This window comes from Rhea pennata, chromosome 18, assembly GCF_028389875.1.
Source record: "Rhea pennata isolate bPtePen1 chromosome 18, bPtePen1.pri, whole genome shotgun sequence".
Classification (NCBI taxonomy): Eukaryota; Metazoa; Chordata; class Aves; order Rheiformes; family Rheidae; genus Rhea; species Rhea pennata.
The window spans coordinates 9,182,579-9,202,475 of NC_084680.1; the positions used below are offsets into that span (position 1 = coordinate 9,182,579).

Sequence of the window (19,897 nt, forward strand, 5' to 3'; positions counted from 1 at the left end):
AATACTTTAACTATTGGAAGTACCAAAACACTTAGATGTACATATTTCTCATTTAAAAGCCAAGCCTTTCCTTAGCTATTTAAAAGCTCTAGAATGATGGCTAGAATTGTAACTATATTTAAAGTGACAGGGAAAGCTGAAAGAACAAAGCTTTGACAGCCTTTAGCCTAGGATTAATGATAACAGGATGGGAATTGCTTTGTTCATTTCTGCCATGGTACAAGGCTTCTTGACCATTAAATCTTGAATCTTATGAATGAGGAGAAATGCTTTATGACCATGAAAGATTACAAGAATAAACTTCAATTTTGTGTTTTTACTTACAGTTGCTAGATGAAATGGCTACACTTGTGTTCTTTGTCCTCACCGGGTACAAGTTCCGTCCAGCATCAGACAACCCTTATCTACAGCTCTCTCAAGATGATGAGGATGATTTGGAAATGGAAGCTGTGTAAGAGCACTCCACCACACACACTTTTTTAACCTCTTCACTTACTTTTCTCAAAGTAATGCTTAAAACCAGCTTACGTTATGTCTCTAAGAAGCCTTTCTTCCAAAAAGATTAGTATCTGCTATCATGTTTAAAGTCTGAGGCATCTGTTAAACAACCAGAGACCTGTGATACCAATAGGAAAACCTGAGCTCGGTATTGCAGTAGTGTGCAATAAGCTGATGAAACATTTCATGGGCCGAGTAAATGCCAAGTTAAGCAGCTTCTCTGTTTAATCTATGGTGTTGATCATTAGCAAATCTTATGAATTGTCATTAGTGCTATATGTTTGGCATGCTTGAAAATAAGTCCTTATGCCTTAAACAAAACAAAACATAAAACAACCTAGCAATCTACAAAATATAAATGTTCCAGTGTGTTCTGTTTTAAAAAGACCTTTTAAATGTGAGCAGCACATTAAGGTCAGTACTTCAGCAATGTTTTTTTTTGCTGGGATCTTGTGGACTTGACCAGAGGGTGAATATAGGCACCCTTATGTTACTCTTGGTCCACTATGTGCTTGCTTATGGGTTTGTGTCATACTAGTGATGCTTGTTGGCTACCTTTAAGGCCCTGATTGTCAGGGGTAACAGTATGACTCATGCAAGGTGGTGTCACTGTTGCCTTTTTGTGGGAAATTGCCTTATGGTGTAAGAACCACAGTAAGTCACTGCCCCTTTTTATATTTGGTTCGCTCTTGATGATTATGTAGAGAAGAGATTTGAGGCTGGCTGAAGAGGATTTTAAAAGCTAGCCCACTGCCTCCAGCTTCACCCAGAATGAGGAATAACTTCAGTTCCTGAGAGATCCCCAATTCCAGTGGATGTAGAGTTGCTTAAATTCCAAAAATAAGACCAAGACTTGCTAGCCTGGGTTACTGCAGTTCTCTCTGGTGTTTTCTGTGTGATCAGTGGTAGGAGCTTTTTGGGGTTCCTGTTGGCATAGTGTCCTGAGATTTTTGTACGGGTGTTTGTTTCTTTGCAGCCACTAAGCACTGCACCATTCATCTGCAAAACAACTAGAGTGTGATGTAAGGTCCCTCCCCCCTTGAAGCTGAGCTTGTAGCTTTGTAGAAACTATCTTAAGCAACTTTGAGCTGAAGAGAGAATTTTTTACTAATATTCCTCACTGTTCTATTCCTTGCTACTAAACAATAAGGTACCACAAGCACTGAGAGCTGAGTTAGTCTGGAGAAAGCATGGACTGGGACTCGAACACCCCCCCTTTCTTTGCACTGACTTTTTTCTGAGGATTTAGAAAGTGAGTAGCATTTCTGAACCTGTAATGGAAGCTGCCCTGAGAAATTCAGCATGCTGAAAGTATTGAGTACACTTTTAATTACCACAGAATTGGTTGCCTTAATAGGAACAGAGCTAACCTAAATCTCTTTAGCAGTTATGCATTTCATGCGTAATTGTAATTCATGTAGAATACAGCGTGAAGGGCTATGTGAGGAGCTTAATTCTCAGAAATGTCTTTAGAAACAAAGATCATCTTGCCAAGTGCTGGATTTTTATTTTTGTTTTGGGTCCATAAACTAATCTGGTATCACAAGCTGAATCCAACTAGTAGGCAATGACTTTAAAATCATTGTCACCTGAAGGTGTTTAGATGGCTTGTGCAGGAAGTTGCTTTCAGTTTGGGTGCTGGTAAACAAATATCCACATTAGGAAGGCACTGCCTGAACTAGAAGATGTAGCAGGATTTGTGATTGCACAAAAATGAATTATTTTTCTCCTTGGGAGATTGCCTAGTAGAGTGCTTTTCAACTCTGCATTGCATACTCAAGGAATTTTTACTTGTGTATTTTTTTTTTTTTTTCTAGGGCTATTAATCTGGTAACTTTCAGATGTGGTGAATTCACTAAGAATTCATTAAATTTAAGAGAATCTGCTATGAATAAGCCAGAACTAAGCTATTTACATATTAGCCTTAGCAAAAGAGAGCTTACTTGAAATTTGAGGATCAGAATTCCTTGTGAGCTTTTTTCCTAGTAAGGCGTTTTGCTCTTTGCCTTGAGGGTTTCTGTTGTTGTGCCTTGTGGGTTGTTCCCATAGCCTTGCTGGGATTCTTCCCATCTGATTCACTGTCAGTTTTACTCCATTTGGACACTTGGCAGGGGGCATTCTGTGGAAGAGTCCTGTTCTTCCTTCCCCAGCTGTATCAGGGAGGTTAAGTTCACACATATTTGAAAAGCATGGTGTGTACACATTCTGTGATAGGTGAAGCACTGCAGTTAGTATATTAAATTTCTTGTTGACATGGTCTTGCTGGTTCTGTTTTTGCTCTTATAAATATTGAATGTTGTTTTTGTGGGGAAAAATATCAGGGCTTATTTGAGCAAGTGACTAAGTGCCTGACAGCATCCTGACTAACAATTGTTTGAGTGTGTGTTTTGTTTCTCATGTTATAAAGTACTTGTTTTCAGAGGCTATGGCAGAAATTAAAAGCTTGCAAAATTCAGACTTCATGGTATTCTGCTGTGTCTGATTTCCAGGTTGATGTTTTACAGATGAAATGCAAAGCGCTTTACTTCATGATTGTTTTCCTCTTCCAGAGGGTTTTTGTTAAAATTAAGGTTTTTTTAAAACACTTGCTGCAGAAGCATTCATTTTCTTCAGACTCAACTGGCTTCTATGAGCAAGTGGAAGGGAGAGCTGAGGTCATGAAGCCTGTTATTCAGGCTTGCTTAAATTTCCTAGCAAAAATAGGGTGTTTTAAGTGCAGCTCTCTAGTTTATGTCTGCCTTCAGAGTACAAACTATACAAAACTGTCTGGCAGTAAATGTAAATATTGGTAAGGACAGTGTGGAAGTCTGTAGCATTTCAAGAAAAATCCAAAGACTAGATGTCTGTGACAAAGGCAGCATAATGTACAGATCTTCCTTCTGTCAGCTCATGTAACTCAAATTAAGATCAGTGAAAGTAACTTGTAACAAATTCTCAAAGTTTTTTGTTTTACACTAACAAGCCTCTGTCTCATGAGAAAGCATCCACAGCTATTATAGATCTCTCTTCCCAGTTATGCTAGACTATAGAAATTCTCCTGGTGGAGAGGAGAGTGTGACTAACCCTGAACTAAGGCTCAGTCTGTTCTTTTTCAAGTAGGGTCAATAGCCATTCATCAACAAAGTGGCTTTCTGTGTATCCTGTGCTGGGCAGCTTCTCGAGCCTGTTCTGTCTGTATGTGGGCACATCGCTGACACTTTGTTAGATTAAAGTACTCTGTTTGAAAGGGTGCAGCTGCACTTGGCAGAAAGGGCTGCCAGGCTTCCAGCCCTAATGTCACTTTTGTAGCATGAACACTAAAATATAAACAGTACAGTAGATGGGGTGGGTGAGGAAGGGGGAAAAGGAAGCAGTTTGGGTTTTATTCCTGTGGTGGTTATTCTATTAGCTTAATGAGTGTTACTTTAAATGTCAGGTACCAAAGTGTTCTGCTACGAGTCTGGGTTGAGATTATGTTCAGACACGCTTGTAGGTGCAGATATCCTCACTCGAGGAAGGATTGCAGGAAAAGCCATTAATGGTTATGTTTTTGATTCAGTAAATCTTAGGGTGCATGGAGACTAATTTTTTTTTTTTGTTTGTTTTGTTTTTTTTAAACACTCAAAGCAGCCCCAACATAGTTACTGATGTGGTGACACTGACCTACGTTTGCCTTATGTCTTGATCTGGAGTTTCTCTTTGCATTACGAGGCAACCTATTCTGTGCTGAGACTCGAGGTCTTAGTTGGTTGCTTTTCTGTACTTTGTCTCAGGTTGTGCTTCATGGCAGATTGATTCATGATGTTCTCTGCTGGAAGTGATTTTCTTCACCTTAACGCATCTTTCCCATGCTGAGATCAGTTTCTTTTGTTCAATAGCGGATCAGTTTTCACTCCAGTTTGCAATATCAGAGATGTAACTTGTGAAGGTTGGCTGCTGTCTGCCTTCCAGTGTTTCTTGTTGGATTATAAAACAGGAGAAAAAAGACAGTTGAGAGGCACCACTATGGAAGACTGAAAATGCTTCTGGATATTTAGCAATCCCTTGATGCCTTGTATTTAATGAAAAACAGTCAAAAACACTGAATTTCCAAAGCATGTACAACTATTCAGTGGAGTGTTCAAGGGACTGCTTTTCTGCCTCATTTATGACAGGTTTTTTGACCCCTTTGACAGCCACAAAAATTCTCTTGAGAGACAAAATTAGTGAAAAGGATTCATTGTATTTTAGCTGTTATTTTATGGGCTAGAAATGCAGATTGGTGAACTGCAATTGAGGAATATTTACTTGCAGTGTTGCAGGTCAGAACTGAAGTTCTGTAACTGCTCAGGGAACTAGAATGAGAATTGCAGTGCTTGATAGTGCTGTTATCCTTACTTCGCTGCATACTAACATTGTCTAAGCTGATTTAGGGAGGGAAAGGAACTGCCTGTTGTATGCGAGCGATGTTAGAAAACAGGGCCTCAAGAGCTACACTGTTTGCTGGTCATGAGACCAGGTCAATGCTCATTAGACAGATGGTCTTCAGCTCTCACTGTGGAGGAATCCACCCCCTCCATGGAGTCTTTCCCAGTGCTTTGCTAGTGTGGACTGTGTGGTAACAACTGATATGACTTTACCTGGCTGCGATTTCAGTAGGTAGTTGTTTGTCCTGTCCTGCTGTGGGCAGATAGTTCATGTTACTGCAGTAACCTCTGATTGTTTGTCTTCTGGGTGTATAATGAGTTTTCAGTTGTACTAATGTGCAGTGCTAAAATCTAGACCACATGCCAGGTGGGATCCTGCTAGCCATGAGTCAAGTGTTAGGATGACTTTGATGTCATGCAAGACACCTATTAACATATCCCAGTAATTCTGCTGGTGTGGTAGTGGCTCACTTTGTAGTCCATTGTAATCTTCAGATCTTCTCTGAAGAATTGATACTTGGCCCTTTGTTCTGTTCTGTAAGTACGAAGTTAATTATTTCTGAGGAGTAAACTTTGTAGCTGTCTTTCTGAATTGTCCCATATTTTTTCAGACCATTACTCCAATCTGCCAGGATCTTTCTGCATTCTAGTCCTGTTCTCAAATATGTAGCTCTTGATATCTTTTGCAGATTTAATAAGTTCTCTATTCCATTACCCAGGTAATTACTGAAAATATTGAGCAGAAGTGAACCGAGGACAGACCTCTTTGGAATAATGCTTAATGGTCTTTCATTTTGACAGTAAACCATTAAGCACATCTCAATATATGCTTTTCCAATTAGCTATGCATCTGCTTATGACACTTTTGTCTGGCCCATGCTTCCCTAGATTACTTAGGAAAATGTCATATGTGACGGTGGGAAAACCTCTGTGAACAGAGAAGACTTATGAGATCTACTACATGTTTTCTGTCCTAGAAAGCTTGACATATTTTTTTCTGACAAATCTATTTACTGTTTACTACTTCCTTCTTTCTCCTTTAAGCAGACTGCTTCCTTTTTCTTTTTCTCCCTTTCTAAATTTTGATAGAGAATAAAGTTATTACTTGGTCTGTACTTTTCTACTGCTTTGTCTCTTCTCTTAAACATTAGATCATCTAGACCCACTCTGTCTGAACCACTGGCGATCCCAATACTGCCACTAGTACAGAGCCACTGGATATACTGATTTTTTTGGATAGGGTATTTCTACAGTAGGTGAACACAAGCTGATATCTGATGTGAAACTAAAGGCATTATCAGAAGAGTGTATCTAAGATTATTTCTTCTCTTGAGTGATGCTGTGAAGATACTGCTAGCTAGCGTGATCAAGTAAAACAATCTTGCATGGAAAACAGCAGGTGAAAGCACATGCAGAATGAAAGCTGCATCTTAAAACTGGACAGTTTTATGCTTCCAGGCATTCCTTGTGAATGCGTTGAGCTATTGGCATTCTTATGTGGCTTTCAGTGTCCAAAATAATCTCTGCAGTACATTGTAAGAAAGAATGCTAGTATGGAATGAGAATCATATTATGCAAAAGAATGAAAACAAATGGGTTATATATGCAGATAGTCTGTTTTATTTAGCAATAGAGAAAGGTATTGGGCGGAAGGGCTTTTTGGGTAGCCAGGGTAGTTCTGAGGGTAGCGATACTGTTCTAACTGGATAAACGGATCAGTCTGCCTGATGTTTGGACAGTATTATGAGGCTTTATAGTTCAATGGTCAGATTGCCATGACAAATCTAGGCTTGGATTAGTGTAAAAGGGACGATCTCTCTATTCTGTTATCTTGCTGTTCATTGAGTAGGGTTGCTATTAACACGACTCAGTGTGCATTAAGCTAATAAAGTTGGCTTGGGACAGTGTCCACTGTGTATTTGTATAATAAATTAGACCTATTAAAAGCATAACAAATACAGAAGAAAATATTTAATGCACAGAACTAAGGATGTTCAGTTATACAGGAAATGTTTTTAAGCAGGTTGCTCAAACTTCAGTAAAAGCCAGCTGGTGTCAGTTTAACCAGACCCCCATGCTCTTTTCTCTAAAGTGCAAATAATGATAATGCTTATTCTCTTGTAGACTTTCTAATCATAGAATCAATAGGGTTGGAAAGGACCTCTGGAGATCATCTAGTCCACCCCCCTGCTCAAGCAGGGTCACCTAGAGCATGTTAGACAGGGTTGCAGCAGGTGAGCTTTGAATATCTCCAGAGAAGGAGACTCCACAACCTCTCTGGGCAACCTGTTTCAGTGCTCTGTCACTCTCAATGAAGAGATTCCTGCTGTGCTGCTAAGGCTTTCCCCAGCATTAGAAAAGGGAACTGAAACATGCTGTGGTTTCATGTGAAGAAACTTGGAAGCTGAATGCAGTTTAGACCTCGTCTATTAGCAGTTGGTCTTTGTCTTTTCGTCACCACCATAAGAGGCTTTAACTAAGGAGCTGCATTCAAGTAGAGATACAAATGTATTAATCTTCTAAACATTTGTTTTCATGCTATAGTTTCTTCTTGCCCTGATCTTCCTGTGCAGGATCCTTGTATGCAGCCTGCTACTTTTGCTTTTTTAGATCTATTGAATTGGTTGTGGGTGACTACTTCTAGAGGCAGCTTGAGGTTAAAGCAGTGTGGCATGGTTACTCTGGGCATACTGGTCAATAAGCACGAGCTGTTTTTTTTTTAAACACGCTATAGTTCATTGTGATCCGAATCCTGTAAAGTCTGAGTGGATTAACAGCAGTCTTTGGTGAAGCTCGGCAACTAGATCAGCCAGTTCTGGTGGTAGTTCTCATTGCGTAGGCAGCTCTACCAGAGCCTGGCACACCCAGTTGCTCAGGACATTACTCTTTTCTCATTACCAGGAATGAAGGGTTGGCCCTGTATCACTGCTGTGGTACCTAGTCTTGAACAGGAAGTGATAAGCTGGTCTACATAGGTCTGTCTCAGTATTAATGATGGTTGGAGAGGGCCTCAAGGCTCTCAAGGACAGCTGTCTTGCTCCCAGCTCCCATCAGTGTTGTGTCCAAGATGATACCTGTCCTGTAAAATGGTAGCAGTGGAAGAGATGGAACTTCAAGACCGCTAGCTCTGAGTGAAGAGAAGTTTGAAGGAAGTGTTATGTGTGCAGGAACACAAGCCTGGCATATTGGTGAAACGAATGTCATAGTTGAAATTCTGTTCTCTGAAATGGTGTTTCTTTTTCCTTTAGGGTGACAACTTCTGGAGTAATGGAGGGCATGAAGAAGGTCAAGAAAGTGGTGAATGGTTCAGCAGAGCCAAGGGGAGAATGGGAGAGCACGGCGTGATGGACTGGACTGGACTAAGACAGCACTTTTGGAGAAACTTTTTTAATTTATTAATATTACTCTCAGTGGAAAGGGAGCAAATGGCACCTCCCAACACTGAAACTGCAGAGTGGGGTATGTCTATGGGGAGCAAAGCAGTGCAAAAAATCTAACTATTCCTCTGATCATAAGAAAATAGGATCTCTTGGTACCTGCGAGGAGTGTGAAGCTTTCCTAGGGATTTTGGGTAGCTTTTTTTTATTATTATTATTTTTATTTTTTTTACCCCTTTCCCCCCCCCCTTCTGGGTCAGTTAGGTATTCTAGATTGTTTGCAATTGCATTCTTCAGAATGTGTTATACTAATGTGAAGAGAGACCTTCAGTGTGTATGTAAAGTATATATTTTATATAATGCATATATATATATACACACACACACATGCTATGTAACATGTATACTGGGAATTACAAAATGTCACAGAAGACAGGAAAAAAAGAGGTGCAAGTATTTCTTTGCTTTATGAACTTTCCTTTTGGCTTGGACAAAACATTGAAAAACAAATAGGAAACAATTGCAGAGAGACTAAATGGGGTATTGGATCAGATGACTTTTGCCGCTCCTCGTATCAGTAGGAGAATTGGTAAGTGTCTTGTCTAATCTGTGCAGGCATCCACTTGAATGCATCAGGTTTTCAAATGTGTTGCTATACAGGAAGCAAGCAGCTGTACTCTATCAAAAGCACTAGCCCATAGTACAATAAGTGTTGGTGTAAATTCTCCACTGTTAATGGAGTTGCTCTTGATTCACACCCACCTGACAAGAAATACACAAGGGATGTAAGATTGCTTGCTTTTTAGGAGTCTGCCATGCTATCTTAAACATTGAATTTCAAGCTGTGACTTGGAGCACTTTCATCTGCATTATGAAATATTTTTGAGATTTCGAAAGCACACTCCTTTCTGGCACCATATAAACAGTGCCTGAATCTCCACCAGAATTCTGTCTGGCAAACCAACTACAGGGTAAATCTTTGGTTCACCTTCATCTCTGCCTCTCTGGATGGCTACTTGTACCTCTCTGGCTATGTAAGGTTAGTGATAATGCTGTCTGAGATGAGCTGAATTGGTCAAAATGGAATTGTCAAAACCAGGAGACTGCAGCTCCCAGTTATAAATGGTTTTGTCAGGAAAGGAGAGGGTTGTGACCAGAGCACACTCAATATCTGGCAATATGGAAGTCTTAATGATTAGCTGCAAATTCACAGTGGAGTTTTCAGAGACATGTTACAAATACCATGTATGCTTTACCTCTAGTGCTCTGGTATTGCTGGAAAGGCAAACCAGTGCCTCTAGCTATAGCAGTTAGGCATACCAAGTGATTACTTTTTGGGAGGCTGGAGTTGTTCACTGATGTAACAGGGGATAAGCTTTAAGAAAAAGAAAAATCAAGTATGACTCATTGACCCACTGAAGCCTTAATCTTCATGTAGAAACTTAGACATATATGGTGCTGTCAAGCAGAGTGCTTCTGTCAGTGTGACAGGGATAGACAGCATTAAATAGCTTCCAGATGTGCCATCATCTCTTACTAGCTCATTAGGAATTGTTCTTTTTGTCTGAAGGGTCTAGATCTCAGAGTAACTGATGAGAGCATTTTTCATTGCTTTAAGTTTAGAAGAGGATATGTCTGTGGAATGCTGAACCACTTCTTTCTCAGTCTTGAGCAGGGATTCTAAAGCTCTTAAATGAGCAGTCTGCACTTGTTCAGGACTTGCTGTTTTAAGAGCAATGTTGCTTCTTCCTGTTGCCACTTCTCTTCCCTAGTGTTGATTCTACTGATCATGGAAATGGTAGAAGTGAAACTATTTGCTTTGATACCTGGAATTGGCTTCTTTTCAAGGGAAAAACATGAGAATAGCCCTCTTTTCTCAATACAAAATCCTCTGTTTTCCTTTTCAGCTGTAACAGCATAATAATCGTAGTAGTGATGGTTTAACTTCTGGTGTCCTTGTCTTGCAAAGACACAGCTTTAGTGGGAATAGAGTGCCTATGCTACTAGAAAGGCTGTTATGTGATCTATGAGACTTCTAGATCTTCTGTATGAAGAATTCTTCTGCATATTAAGTAGCTGAGATGTGAGGAGCTGGAGTGTAAACAAACATGTAGGCAGTCCCAGCTCATCCTACACTTAATACCTGAAAAACTGATCCTCACATTCTTTCCCCATGGAAAATATCATTATTTGCATCCAAAGGGCTACTCATACAGGCTGTAAATTCTGTTCAGAGTGGTCCACTGGAGACTTGAAGTCTGTTGGCAGTCAAGTAGGTAAGGCATAAGGATTTCCTGTCAGGAGCAGAAGTGCAATAACGCATCCTTAATCCAGACAAGATGGTGTCATAGAAACTGCTAATACATTTTATGAATGAGGTGTGAAATTCTAATGGGTGCAACTCTTCACCCACAGAGCATCAGTGGCTGTGCTGGGATCCCAGTATGTGCCACTGAGCTGGTTCCAAACAGCTGGCTATTCCATACCTCAGCATCAGTGGAGCTGCTGAGGTGGCCAGTGCTTTTTACCTTAGTCTCAGGTTTCTTTTTTATATGTGTTTTTTTTGCTAAAATTGTGTACAGTGTAGGTTTACCTACTGAATCTCTGACTCCCTAGTCAAAGGCCAAGAAATGAGTGTTTTCTGTTACCTTGTCACAAAAAGCCATGATAGGACTTTTAAAAGCGTTTTTAGAGGAAGGTGTTTCCATGTTCAGACCTGAGGTTAAATGGTCAACTATACAACCAACTTCAGCTGACATTTGATGTTGGATGCTAACCAGCAGTGCAGCAGTAACTAGCTGGGCCTAAGCATTAGTAAGGGAAAGAAAATATGGGTTTTAGGGTGAAAAAAAAGTGCTAGAAGGTTCTTACTGCAGCCATTTCAAAAGAAATTCCCCTTGTTGTATAGCAGTCCTAGGTGCATTTTTTTTTAACGTAGTTTTTAGGGTTGGGTAGTGGCTGGGACGTTGGAGGGTGGAGAGGATGGCTGCAGTTGCTCTCTTCACAGTGGAGCACATGCTGCCCCGGGACGCACCGAAGGGAGGGCTGCTTTCTCCCTCGTCGTGTCTGCATGACTAGCGAGCGCATGGCTATTTCTATTGCTAGTGAACAGCAGCAACTTAGGAGCTCTCTGGCAGGATAATTGTGGTGCTTCCTTTCAAATGCTGACTGCTGTATGTCTCGTAGGAAGCTTTACCCTTTCATGGAGAGGGAAGGTAGAAGAGCTGCTTGTGGCTGTACAGATCGCTCTGGGATACAGGCTGTCAAGCTTTCCTATCTTTGCCTTTTACTGAGATGAATGACCAAAACAATCACTGCAAGTACACAGCAGTAAAACTGACAGGAGTCCTGGGAAGGCAGGTTTGGTGCAATTCAGAATAAATGGTTATGAATGCCAGTTACATGTGTTGCTGCTATGGAGTATTCGGCACCCTCTGCAGACTAAAATGACATCAGTTCACTCTTCAGTTGCAGTGCAGCTTATGCCCCAATAAATCCCTACTGATGAAATGCAAATGCCACTGATACGCTCCTCCTTACTGCTGTAACTGTTCAGCAAGCTGTCTTCCACAGGAAACCTCCTTGCAGTGCAAATGCCAGGCTCTTGCATTCTTCAGGCTTGAAAATGTTTTTCTTGATGGTTTATCAGGAGACATTAAAAGAAAACAAGACATAATGGGGTCATCCAGAACATTGCTGCTGCTGCTTCCTCAGAATGCAGCAGATCTAGCTGAAGATGACACATACTGTCCTATTAAGCTACTCTTTCATGTTGCCATCTAGCGCAGCGTGTCATGATCTGTGCAGTGCATTGTTCAGTGTTTCTCTCCAGCTGAGTGCCCTGTTCCTGGATTTCCATTCTGGCATACCCTGGGAGCATGTTGTAAAAATTTGCTGCATTGCAGTATTTTGTCTTGGAGCTAGTAGCATGGAAGATGTATTTTTCTAAGCTAGGTGGACTCTGTAAAGTAAGCATGCATCTACCAAGTATCCTTAAGCACTGTAACATTCCTTCTGACCATGAAAAGGCACATCTTGACCAACTCCTGTGTGCACACTTAGAGGCCAATGGCAGATTATTAATATATTAACTCTTCTCTTTCCTTCTGGTATGCCTCTCATAGGGAAGAGGAATGCAGTCTGGCCAAGGACTTACAGTTGGACAAGTCTTTTGTTGTCCATTTTAGAATTTATTGGTTGCATTTGAAGCAAATACTGGGTATTTGTGAGCTCTGTTGAGCTCAATGAGAGCTGAAGTTGCATAGCTCTTAAAGAAAAAAAAAATGCAGATATTGAAGGAAGGAAACCCTTACTCCTTAAGTCTACATGGTTTGTCTCCTTCAGCTTGACCTGTAACAATAGCTAACAGACTGCAGTTAAATTAAAGCAAATGTGTTTTGTTGGTTCAGCATTGTGACTTCCATGTCAATCATAAAATGTTTCTCCATTTTTTTCACCTTTATTAAAAGAGCATGGTGATGTGGTCTACAGTAGCTGGAAGGTGCAGGAACATTTGAGACTTTATAGGAGCTACATTCTAAAATCTGTAACCTCATGTGTAACTTCAGTAACCTGAATGTTTCATGAAAACTGAGGTGGCGTTCCCCAGAGGTGCTTGACCACTGTTTCATTGTGTTCCCTGGGGCTGATAGTATTTTCCAGCAATCTAAAACGGATTAATCTGGCTTTTCTTGTAGCCACTGGCTATGATGCTGTTTTGACTTATTTATCACTTTTACCCAGCAATATTGAAAGCTGTGCACTTTCTCCCTTGTAGTTTCTTGCCTGGATATAACAATAGTCTTGTAAGAGCTCCACATGGTACATGCTTAAGGTGGCTGAAACAGGATTTAAGAAAAATGCTATTGAGATACCTTCGCTTTACATGTAGAGTGAAGGTACCAGAAGAAAAGTGGCTGGGAAAATAGTCACTCCTTATATGTTGACTGGCTCAAGAATCCATTTATGTTTGGACTGCAGCAATCCTGTAGGAAGGACAATTCCTAATAAATATTTCCCTGTGGGATTTCACTCTGTGTTCTGCTCTCTGTGTAATGAAGTAGAGCCTGACCTCCACGGTATCGGAGGCACTTCTTCCGGTAGCTAGGATACTAGAGCATTGGGGTGGTACCTGTTCTGTTAAAACAGAGGATGGGTTTGAATGGCTTTCCTTTCCCCTCAATACCTATTAATAATTAATTCTAGATCTTTTTGTGTCATTAAGCTGCTTTAGGGCACCTTGTACAATGTAGCTTTGGATTCATTTAGTAAATGACCTCCAAAAGAACTCGAAGAGACTTTTCTGTACATAGAGATCTGCTCAAGGGTTTTTGGTGGCCTGTAAATATCCTATTCTTTAGTTCACGTTCAGATGCGCAAATGGATTTTTTCAGTATTTTTTTAACTTTATTAAATGAACAGCAAACAGTATTTGAAGAGAAGCAAAATAGATGCAAATCAGGATGGTCTGTGTAGCTTGGTTTCCCTGCTGTGATGCAAATATGTAAAATAAAAATTGACTAGAAAAAAATAATGCATCTTGTTGTTTTCTGCTTCTGAATTGGTAGTGACCAAGTTGCCCCGTGGACTCCAAAGTCTGTATTTCCCCATGCCTGATTTCCATTAGCAATTCACATCTGCATCCTGAATTTCAGGCCAAATCATGAAAATTTTGTGTACCTGTCATTTACAAAAAAAAACTTCCTTTCAGTTACCCTCTTGAGTTCACTGAGGTGACTTTTTTGTGAGCTGTGAGACCTCTAGTACTATAGCTAGTTCTTGTAGGTACCTAGCTCCTCTCTTAGTTTTGTAAGTCATATACTTCAGCAGTGGTTTCCATGCTCTCAGATCAATAGTGACATGTCTCATAGCCTTGTTTCGCACAGCCTTGCGGTTTTGGGCAGGTGCATCCAGGGTTCTCTACTGCTAGCTGGCACGAGGGTCTCCTCATTTCACAAGGCTTGGTGTTGACTTGCTGTGCAATGACAAGGAGCCAGCATTTTGAGCTTTGGAGACCAGGTGTAAATTAAGAGTAGAAACTGGTATTTTAGATAATGCCCTCTGTGGATCTGGTTCGCTGTCTCCATGGAAATCTGAAGTACTGCCTTAGTGAAAGGGGCTAGTCCTTGACCTGTTTGTTTTGGGCTAGACTGAGGGTGATTTGGAGCTTTTGTAGGTGGTGGTTTCCTGAGGTGTCGTGACCTAACCATGCATTTCAGATCTGCAAACTGGTTGTGATGGCAGGAATGAAGTATTTTGGAGGATTTTTGTGAAGTGCTTTTCTTAATGTCCCTCTCTCTGAAGCATGTGCCCTTTGTCACAAACTAAAATGTTTCTTGCATTTTAACTTAGTTCTTAACTTACCACGGAGGGGTAGTGCTAAAAATGGAGTGCTTTCTCTACCCTGAAAACCTAAGCAGCCAGTTCTGCATTGCCTGGAGCCTTTGGGTGGGTGGTGTTTTTGCCATGAAACTGAGCTGTAAGAAGTACATGTTTTTTGGACTTAGTAACAACCTAAACATTCTGCTTTAGAATAAATATACCTCATGTGGTGAAGGTGATGGCCAGTTCCTCCATTGGGGTAGTCCATGTCTATTTTATGTAGGTAGTTCTTGAATATCCCATTTCTCCGTACTTGAATATCTACTGACCTTTGTGTCTCTTGTATAATTGACCTTAAAACAAGCCCACCTAATGTGATAGCAGCCAAGCTTGTCCCTGCCGCAAGTATACAGAGCTCCAGGAAAGTTGGTTGCAGTTGGCCAAAAATCATTCAGATGTAAAGACAATGTTAGGGTAGGGGTGTGTAAAGTGGGACTTAACTGTGGAAGGAGTCCCTTCAGCTCAAGACCTGGTGTAGGTTATGAGTGAAGAACCCTGGTTTCCCTGTCTGCCCGCCCGGCAGGGGGGAGGTGAAAATGAACTGCGACAGTGATCCTAAGAGATAACATGTGTTACAAGTAGGGATCATCTGCTAGACTTGCACAGCAAATAAAAATCCCGAAGAGCCCTAACAAGCCTTTCCTGAATGTGCAATGTTTGGATGTAAATTTGTATGCTCACGTTCACAGAGGTAACATTCCCCCCTTGAGGGATTTGTCACCTCGTGCCTGAAACTCTGAGCTGTCGTGATCGTTTGCCGCTCCTTGTTGTGGTCTAGCCTGTGTGCTGTCAGCTCTCTTGCTTTAGTGAGATGGTCTTCATGACTGTAAAGAACTGCCCTATCTTTAAATCTTGCCTGTACCTTCTTTTAGCTTCTGACTGACAAACTCTAATGAGCAGGAGCATGTTGGAGTGCCCTATATAGTGAGTGGTCAATAAAAACCAAATTACTTTGTACAGAAGAGGTAGTAACACAGCTGGTAGAGGCACAGCTGATCCTGATGCTAGGTCCTCAGCGAGGAGCCCAAGGCTTTCCTGTGTTAGATTGTAACAAATGCATGTCATCCACTTGTTCTTCCCCACTCCCTTCCATGGTCAATAATGTAATTTGGGGTGACCTTGCTTTGTCTTTACTGTCCTGTGAGATGGCTGAGACAGTGCATGAGATGACTCTTGTACTGCAGGGAAAAAAATAAACAGGCATGCAAGGTAGGGCTGTTACAGTGATGGTAAGTGAGCACAGGTGAAAATCAAAATGGAGTGGAAGGCTTAAAGCTCCTTTTCCTGCTCCCTCCTTGGGATGAATGTGCTGAGCTGGGCAAGAGGCTTCCAGGATCTTCAGTGAGAGGATCCCCTACAGCAGGGGGGATATATGAATATCAAGTTATTCATCAAATATATGAATAGGGTTTTTCTCATAGAAGAAACTGCACTGAGTTGCTGATCTTCTCTACCATCTTTGGTTGCAAGCTGTTTTTGTAGGGTGGCCCAGTATCCCATTGGCAGCCTACTAGCTGACAAATGCGTGTGCTCACGCCACTCTTGCTGGCAGCTGTAAAAACCAGTTGTTTGTGCCTCAGCTGCAGCATGGCTGAAAACACCTCTGCTCCCCGCGAGCTCCTCTGGATTGCTTTGTTCCTCATGAGCTCTGGGAGGTCTAAAGAAATCCCACAGCTGGCATGGCTGCAGTAAGCATTGATCTGCCTCTCCTGGGAGAAGCCAGGCTTGTTTGTGGTGGGATCGGTCTCGTTGGGAGACTGTAGCCAAATCAGAGGGACTACAAAGAGCAGCCGCAGTGATTGAGGCAAGAGAGAATTGGGCTGCAATAGGAGATTACAAGAATTAAAGCTGTAAGCTTGACTCAGTGATACTTAAAGAGAGCCGAGAAGACATAGCGTTCTGCAAAATGGCTGCATGTGGGGAAATAGCAGAAAATGGGTGGGGAATTAATTAGTGTGGTTCAAGGCCTAAGATGTGGAGAGGTGAGATGAAATGAAAGAAGGGGAAAACAAGATGTCAGGAGAAGCCTTCTGCTGGTGCATTTGGTTTGGCTGCAAAACAGTCTCCCTGGAGAAATGGAGGAAGCTCTCTGTTTCAGATAATGTACACTAGCCTGGACAAATCACTACTAAATATACTGTGGAGAACAGTCCTACATCCCCTGTGAGCTGGAATAAGTGTCTGCCTTGGTCCTTTTGCATCTGCTTATCTCTATGTGGAGTATGTTGCACATGAAATTTCTGGTTTGGGGGTTCATTCTGGTTTTACCTTTAAACTTTGCACATGCCTTGAGTCAACTCAGCTGCTACCTAGGCAGGACACCAATGTGATACGTTCAAATGAAGCTGATGTGTGTTCCCTAATCTGTATTCCTGGTAAATCAGGGCTTTAATTGTTGCAAAAGCTGAGCAGGAATATCTACTGGGATCTACCAATCCCACGATGCCTGCGTATTGCTATGAATCAGAGCAGTCTCGTGAGAAGCAACAGTGCAACCTGCTAAGGCACTGAAAAACAGGCACAAGTAGGTTTTTTTTTTTTCTTTTTTTGGCCTTTTTTTTTTTTAATTCAACATTTGTAGGGTGGGACTTGGAGGAGGAAAGCCTTGGTTGGGCAGAAGTCACTGCTGCCAGTGCACATTGCTCACAAAGCTTACTAAAGAGGCTTGTGTCTCATCTTAAAACCAGACTGGGTCAGTAGTGACCGAACCTGGTGGCTGCCCGTCGGGCTGTTGCACGGCCGCGCTGCGAGCATGATGCACACGCAGTAGACGGACTCCACACACTGATATGCTGCTGATCTAATGTGACTCATAAGTAATCTTTGAAAGAAGCTGACTTCTGTCTGGTTCATGGCATGAAGCCCACCACAACTGTTCCGCGGCACTGTCTGTGAATGCTCTCAACCAAGGATTTAATGGACAAGGACACTGAACTACCTTCAGAGTGGAGATCTGGGCAGGAAAGCAGACAGCTGGCAGGCTTCTTCCCTGTATTCTGAAGGCTCTTTTTTTTTCTTTCCTTCTTTTTAATAATAATAAAAAAGCTTTGCTGTGCTCTGAATCCCCATTTTGCACTTTTAAGGTCACTTAAGCAAGATTTTTGTGGGGGGGGGGAGGAGGGGGTAAAGGCATCTACTGAAGCTGGTCAGTAGAATCGGAGCTCAAGTGGCCTCTCAGCACGTTGCCTGCTGAGATGCACTGCATGGGGAACAGCCTGTCCAGCCTCTTTCAGCCCTGGCTGTCCTGGTGAGCGGTGCAAGCAGCCTTGGCTGCAAAAAACTGCAGTTACCTTTACAACTGTGATCTTATCTCATGCAGATACACTTGCGCAGCATGTATTTGTTGTCATTTCAAAGAGTCTCTCATTTTCCATCTTCATGAATGTGCTGCCTGGCTTATCAAGTCTTATTTGAAGGCTCAGGGCAGTCAGGATGGGCTGCGGTTCCTTTCTGCAGGATGAGTGCGGCAGAAGCAGAAAGGAGAGCGCTTCCCCAGTTGCCAGCTGTGATTTGTGATGTGCCATGGAGCACTCACCACCTCCTCCCGCTTGGCTTTGAAAGATGGGCAAACCAGAGAAGAGCTGATTAGTTCACCACCGCGACCTGTTCCAGATTTCCACATTAGCATAATAATTACAGCCCTGGAGGATGTAAAGAGAATGCAGTCTTTAAAAAAATATATAGTAGAATTTATCAGAGGAATTAACAGCATGGCAAATTGTAGTACTCGGCACATCGGCTGCATGTGAGTCTTGAAAGACAGCTGTGGTACAGCTTTTGTACCACCGTGCTGACTTCCAGACCTTCCTCTGAGCTTGGCCATAATTTCAACATCTGCAGTTCTATTTCTTTGGAAAAGAGACCCTGCAGGACATCAACCTGCTGCCATTTACTTGACGCACTGGTATGTCCTGTTTCTGTTGTGGTTTGTCTAAGCAGTGCTATGTGTTGGCACTAAAATGCTGTCCTACTACCTAAAATTAATTTATAATGGCGACAGCCAGTAGGGCTGCTACAGTTCAAGACTCGGAGTGTTTTGGGTTATAAATTTTGATTTCTGAGAGCTTTGTAAGTATTACTCATACGTAGCTCTGTTACCAAAGCAATCACGATGCTAACCATCTGCCTGGACTTTCCAGAGCATTTGGTGTTTGACGTGCCTGGATGTGAAACTTGGGAGCCGAGCGAGCACAGCGCCGTTTCGCTGGGCCGAGCTGCAAGAGCCCACGAGCTGGTCCTCAACGCAGGGCTGCCCGCCGTCCCCTTAATCCGCCCTTTCCTTGAACTCATGCACGTGTGTAAAATTGCTGTAACTGGAGGTGAGAGCGATCCCTGCGATGCCGAGGCACAGGCGAGGGCGTCCTGGAGACCCGGCCTGCGTTCCCTGCTCGTGGCCCTTGCACCAGGCGACTGAGCTCATGTTTTTTTCAAAATCCCTCAAAAAGCAACTGTTTTTGTGACTCTTAATTCCAGTGCAAGGCGCTGAGACATTTACCCTGTGCCGAGCCTCTCGGAGGGCAAATTTGTCCCTGTATCTGTATGAGACGTGATTGAGGCCACTCTGCTCTCCGGGCCGTATCCAGCAGGACGGCGGGGTGGTCCCCCCGGGGGAGGACCGCTTCCCGAAGCACCGTGGGCGTTTGCTCTCCGTTCCAGCGATGACCACAGCTCGTCTGGTGGTGCGGCCGGCGCTGATGCCAATGATTTCTTTGGCTTTTTGTCTGACTGAATCAGATTGCTAAATGTTAATCTTAAAATAGCTGCTATTTCTGTAGCTGATATAATTAATTTTGTGCGTGTGTATGCGTGCTCCTCACCATCCCTTGGCCTTGAGACTCTGCCGCCCTGCTCCTGGCCAGTTCCCGACGTGCCTGGGACCCAGGAAGCCTCCTGCCCGGCTTGGCCTCCCGCGGCGAGGCGTAGCGCGGCGCGGGCTCTGCGCCGTGCCGGGTGCTCGGCTTTGCGGCTGGCGTCTCCGGCGCCGCATCGCTCGCTCGCGGGCTCTGTCAGTTCTGGAGAACCTTTTTGTTCCGCTTGAGCGCTTCGGGGAGGTGCAGGGAGGGTTGTTGTTTCGCTCGCAGGTCTGGGGGGTAGCGGAGGCTGCAGGGGGGCTCTGCTGCAGCTTGGCTTTGCCCCAGTCTCAGCTGCAGTGCAATCAAAAAAAGGAGAGGGAGGGGGAGAAAAAGGAAAGGGGGAGGGGAAAAGGAAAGGGAGGGGAAAAAAGGAAAGAGGGAGGAAAAAAAAAAAGAAAGGAAG

At 42.7% G+C, this 19,897-nt stretch overlaps 1 protein-coding gene across 1 annotated transcript in view; it reads left to right on the forward strand.

Annotated features, from left to right (window-relative positions):
• The window catches only part of GPR107 (G protein-coupled receptor 107), a 40,874-nt gene extending 27,081 nt beyond the window's left edge, over positions 1-13,793 (forward strand). Inside the window, exons 17-18 of the mRNA XM_062590731.1 lie at positions 327-451; positions 8,132-13,793. Coding sequence (XP_062446715.1) covers positions 327-451; positions 8,132-8,228 — 222 coding nt within the window. The 3' untranslated portion in view covers positions 8,229-13,793. The remainder of the gene's footprint in view (positions 1-326; positions 452-8,131) is intronic.
• The last annotated feature ends 6,104 nt before the right edge of the window (positions 13,794-19,897 follow it).